Below are 4,687 nucleotides of genomic sequence, written 5' to 3'. Positions count from 1 at the left end.
TCCTCTGGGAACCCGACACGAGCGGAAAGAGGCGGCGGAGCGAAGGGTCGATGCGCTCGGGGGGCGCGGGCGGGGCGGGGGGGGCACCGGAGTCTGTCCTTCCCCGCGCGGCCCGATGATACCCGTCCCTGGCGGGGGGGGGGGGCGCGGAGCCTCCTGCGCCCGGACCAGGCCGCACCCCTCCCCCGGGGCCGGGACTGTCCGTCTCCCTCCCGCTGCCCCCCCCTCCTCCCGCCGCCTCTGGGCAGGGACTGGAGGGACCGGCACCCGCTGGTGGCCGAGGACGGGGGACCCGGGCGGCGCGCGGGGGAGGGAGCGGGCAGCCCCGGGCGCAGGTGACGGACGATCCGGGGAGCACGTGCCCGCGCTCCATCCCGGCGCCGCCTCCCCCCACCCCGCCCCCACCCCCGCGCCTGCGCCCTGCGCTCCCGGAAGCGCCACGTCCGTGCGGCGCAGCCGCTGGGGTCGGTGTCGGTGTCGGTGTCGCGGACGGACCACCATGGGCCGCGCAGCCCCGCGCCCCGCCTCCGGGCCGCCCCTGCTGCTCCTGCTGCCGCTGCTGCTGCTGCTTCGGGCCGAGCGGGCGCGGGGCACCGAGCTCACCTTCGAGCTGCCGGACAGCGCCAAGCAGTGCTTCCACCAGGACGTGGAGCAGGGCGCCCGCTTCTCCCTGGACTTCCAGGTGGGCCCGCCCTCCGGTGCCGCCGGGTGCGGGTGGGGTGCGGGTGGGGGTGGCCCGCACCCGGGCAGCTGGCGGGACGCGCGCTGTGCGGGCCGCTGGGCGCTCCGTGCCATCCCGCGCGCCCCTCCGCGTGAGGTCGCCGTCAGGGGAGCGCAGGGGGCGAGACGGGGCGACAGGGTCTCCGCGCAGCCGGGCGCCCGTCCTAAGGGCGCGGGCAGGTCCAGGCGGGGGTAGGGTGAGGAGGGGGGACTGGAATGTCCCCAGAAAACCCTCGGCGCCTGGACACCTGCCGGCTGCGCTCGGGGAGGCGGCGGCCCAGCCCGGGCTGGAGGCTCACGCGGTGTCGGAGCCCCTGACCGGCCACAGCCCTGCGGGCGATGCTCGCCTGGCGGCTGGGCCGCGGGCAGCCCGGACACAGGCACCCACAGGGGTCCCTGCGGCGGGAGAGGCCGAGGGGTCCCCCGGCTGTGGGTCAGGAGCCCCCGGGTTCCGGGTTCCGGGCTGTAAGCACCGCCCCCCGCCCGCAGCAGGAGGTCAGCGCCGCACGAGGTCCTGCGTCAGGGAGGGGACCCTCCCGCTGGAAGCGGCGGCCTGACCCGTCCTCTGAGGGGCCTTCGCGGGGTTCACAAGGCGTTTGAAGGGAAGGACCCCGGACCCTCCCCTCCCCGGTCCTGCGGGGGCGGGTCTCACCGACCGGACCTGCTCAGCCGTGACCGTGACCGGGAGGGACTGGCTCATCCCGCGCGTCCCGAGCGAACCCCCTGGAGCCGGCGCCGGGCCGGGCAGAGCCTGTGCCTCCGGGGGGTGGCGCGTCGGCCGCGGCACCTGCTCCCGAGGGTGAGGGAGGAAAGGACAGGCCAGTCGGTCAGCGCCTGGCGGCCCCAGGGAGGCGGCGGCTGCCGGTGACCGCAGGCGGGTGTGTTGCCAGGTCATCAGCGGCGGCCACTACGACGTGGACTGCTACGTGCAGGACCCGCTGGGCAGCACCGTGTACAGCGAGACCAAGAAGCAGTACGACAGCTTCACCCACCGGGCCGCCCACGCGGGCGTCTACCAGTTCTGCTTCAGCAACGAGTTCTCCACCTTCTCCCACAAGATCGTCTACTTCGACTTCCAAGTGGGCGATGAGCCCCCCATCCTCCCAGAAATGGGGGGCAAGGTCACAGCGCTCACCCAGGTGAGTGTGGTCCTGAGGCCCCCCCCACACCCGGCCTGTCCCCCCCTGGGTCAGGGAGCAGTCCCTGCCCACCTGGTCCCCGTCTGCGGCCTGTGTGGGCTCTGCCCGCCTTTCCCGTCGGCCAGGGGCGCTGTGTCCTCCCGACCTTGCTCTCCGCTCTGAGCCGCACCCCTGCTGAGGGTACCCCGCCTCCCAGCACCGCTTCCCAGTGCCTGGCGGGTGCCCCTGCTCACTTGCTGTCTGCCTCGTAAGGACCAAAGTCCTGCTCTGGGTGGTGCGTTAGTTGGGGTGACACATGTGGCTCTCACACCTGAACCCCAAACCGCAGCGGCTCCACACGGTAGGCGTTTGTCTCCGCAGCAGTCGGAGGGGTGAGGGCGGGGAGCCCAGCTCCACGGAATGACCCCGAGTCCGCGCCCAGAGTCCCACACATCCGCCCGCACCCTCAGCTGGGCCAGCCCGCGGCCCGTCTGGTGCACGGAGGGCCGGCAGGTGCAGCCCCGTGGGTGGCCACCTGGCAACAGCTCCACCCTCACTGGCTAGGGGGCCGGTGCCCACTTCGGAGACAGATGGTCGTGTCAGCCGTGCCCCCAGGAGAACTGTGGTCCGACCCAGGCCCCCCCCCCCCCCCCCCGCAGGCTCCCCTCCCCCAGGGCTGTTACCGGCCCCACCCCAGGGCCTGGCTCGGACGGGTGGTCGGGGACTGAGTGATGCGCCCGGGGGCCTGCGAGACAGGCCTGACCCTCTGTGGCCGCACCTGCTCCGGGGCCAGGGCACCTGGGTCTCCTCGAGGCCAGACCTCCGCTGCCCTCAGGGGGCCGTGCGCCCAGCCCCGGCGGCTTCAGCTGGGGGCTCACAGGCGGTCCCCCTCCCCCGGCGGCTTCAGCTGGGGGCTCACAGGCGGTCCCCCTCCCCCGGCGGCTTCAGCTGGGCGCTCACAGGCGGCCCCCCCTCCCCCGGCGGCTGGAGGCCAGTGGTGCTGGTCCAGTGCGCGCCCTCCACAGTGGCTGCTCAGTGCACGGTAGGTGGGCTCCCTGCCTGCTCTCCGGCCCCTGGTGCGGTGCCCAGGCCCAGGCAGAGGCCCCGTGGGCAGAGGCGCTGTGCCCGCAGGAGCCCTTGCACAACCTCTGCTCGAGGCTCCCGGGCGCTGATGAAACGGCGTCAGTTTGGAAGGTGTCGTAACCCTCCGACCGCGGGCGGGAGGACGCCCCTGACGGGTGAATTCGGGCTGGAGAGACCCCGTGCCCTGATGGGTGCGACCCGACTCTCCCGGGTCCTTCTCCGGTCCCAGCCCCACCTGCAGGGACAGGGGCCTGCGCCTGCCTTCCTCGCCGACCCTCCCTGGGCCGGTCACGGCAGTGCCTGGACGGGGCCCCGGCCACGGCCCCGCGGTTTAGTTGTGGCCGCTTTCCCGCTCCTGCCCAGGGCAGCCCCTCCCCGCGCGGGGACAGGGACGTGCCTTTGTGAGTCTGGACGGAATAGCTTAGAGACCAGGCTCAGGGTCTTGCGTTCCAGTCCCGCCCCTGCCACCCGCTCACGGTGCCTCTGGGCAAGTCCCTTCGGCTCCCAGGGCTCCGTCCCGCCGTGCGGAGGGCCAGGGACGCGGACGTTCGGCTGGTCACGGGGCGATGACGCTCCCGTGTGCCGGCTCCGGGCGGCCACGCGACCCTCTCCTCTCCCCCAGATGGAGTCCGCCTGCGTGACCATCCACGAGGCCCTGCGGACGGTGATCGACTCCCAGACGCACTACCGGCTCCGGGAGGCCCAGGACCGGGCGCGGGCGGAGGACCTGCACAGCCGGGTCTCCTACTGGTCTCTGGGCGAGACCGTGGCCCTGTGCGTGGTGGGCGTCGGCCAGGTGGTGCTGCTCAAGAGTTTCTTCGCCGAGAAGCGGCCGTCAGGGCGGCCCCCTCCTAGTTGGGGCGTCCTGGCCGGCCCCTCACCCCCGGACGGGGCAGCTCCGAGGCCGCAGGGCTGAGGGCTGAGGGCGCGACCCCGGGTGTGGCCGCCGGGCGCTCACCTCCCCCTCGGGCCAGAGGCTTCACCCTTGTCCCCGGCTGCTGAGTGCGTGGAGCTCAGGACTGACCGACAGCGTCCCCCTGCGCTGGGCGTGAGGCTGGACGGAGCGGCCTGCGGTCGGCCGGGGTGGCGCCGTGCTCCCTGTGCCTGGTCCTCAGCCGGCGGGTCCTGTCGTGTGGAGGGAGAGTGGGCTCCGTCCAGGGACAGTGCCACCCGCCCGCGCGCAGGAACAGAGTGGGGACTGGGTGCCGGTCGCTGTGCGTCCGCTAGGAGGGGGGACGTCGGCTAATAAAGACGCAGCGTGAGCGCCGGGACGTGTCCTTCTGTCGCACAGCCTGGGGGGGGGGGGGCTGTGCGCGCAGGACCAGTCTCTCGGAGCAGTGGCCCTGGAGGCGGGCGGGGCTGTGCATGGGGGGGGGGGCACATCGCTGCCTTCCTATTGGATTTGACCCTCTGCTTCATCTAACCCAGCGGTCGCCAACCTTTCGGACCTCACGGACCACCCGGACCACCGGTTGGCGACCGTTGATCTGTCGATTCCCTCTGCGTATGTTTTTATTTTTATTGATGTCAGAGAGGAAGGGAGAGGGAGAGAGAGAGAAACATCCATGATGAGAGAATCACTGATGGGCTGCCTCCTGCACACCCCCTCTTCCCCCGACTGGGGACCCAGCCTGCAGAGCCCGCAACCCGGCAGGGGGCGGGGCGGGCAGGCAGCGCTTTGACACCCCGGGAGTCAAACAAAGCTCAGGGTCTGCACTACGGACGGAGGAGAAGTGGGCTGATGGCCACAGCGAGCACAGGCCAGT

The 4,687-nt window shown here is 72.7% G+C and overlaps 1 protein-coding gene across 1 annotated transcript; it reads left to right on the top strand.

Annotated features, from left to right (window-relative positions):
* The first annotated feature begins 419 nt into the window (after positions 1–419).
* Positions 420–4,188, top strand: TMED3 (transmembrane p24 trafficking protein 3). Its single transcript, XM_036355497.1, has 3 exons — positions 420–682; positions 1,611–1,859; positions 3,544–4,188. Exons 1-3 carry the CDS (start codon positions 500–502, stop codon positions 3,835–3,837), a joined length of 726 nt encoding a protein of 241 aa, XP_036211390.1. The 5' UTR covers positions 420–499; the 3' UTR covers positions 3,838–4,188.
* The last annotated feature ends 499 nt before the right edge of the window (positions 4,189–4,687 follow it).

The sequence above is a fragment of the Myotis myotis genome, unplaced genomic scaffold, assembly GCF_014108235.1.
Source record: "Myotis myotis isolate mMyoMyo1 unplaced genomic scaffold, mMyoMyo1.p scaffold_m19_p_22, whole genome shotgun sequence".
In the NCBI taxonomy this organism is placed as follows: domain Eukaryota; kingdom Metazoa; phylum Chordata; class Mammalia; order Chiroptera; family Vespertilionidae; genus Myotis; species Myotis myotis.
This window is presented reverse-complemented; position numbering and strand designations above follow the sequence as displayed.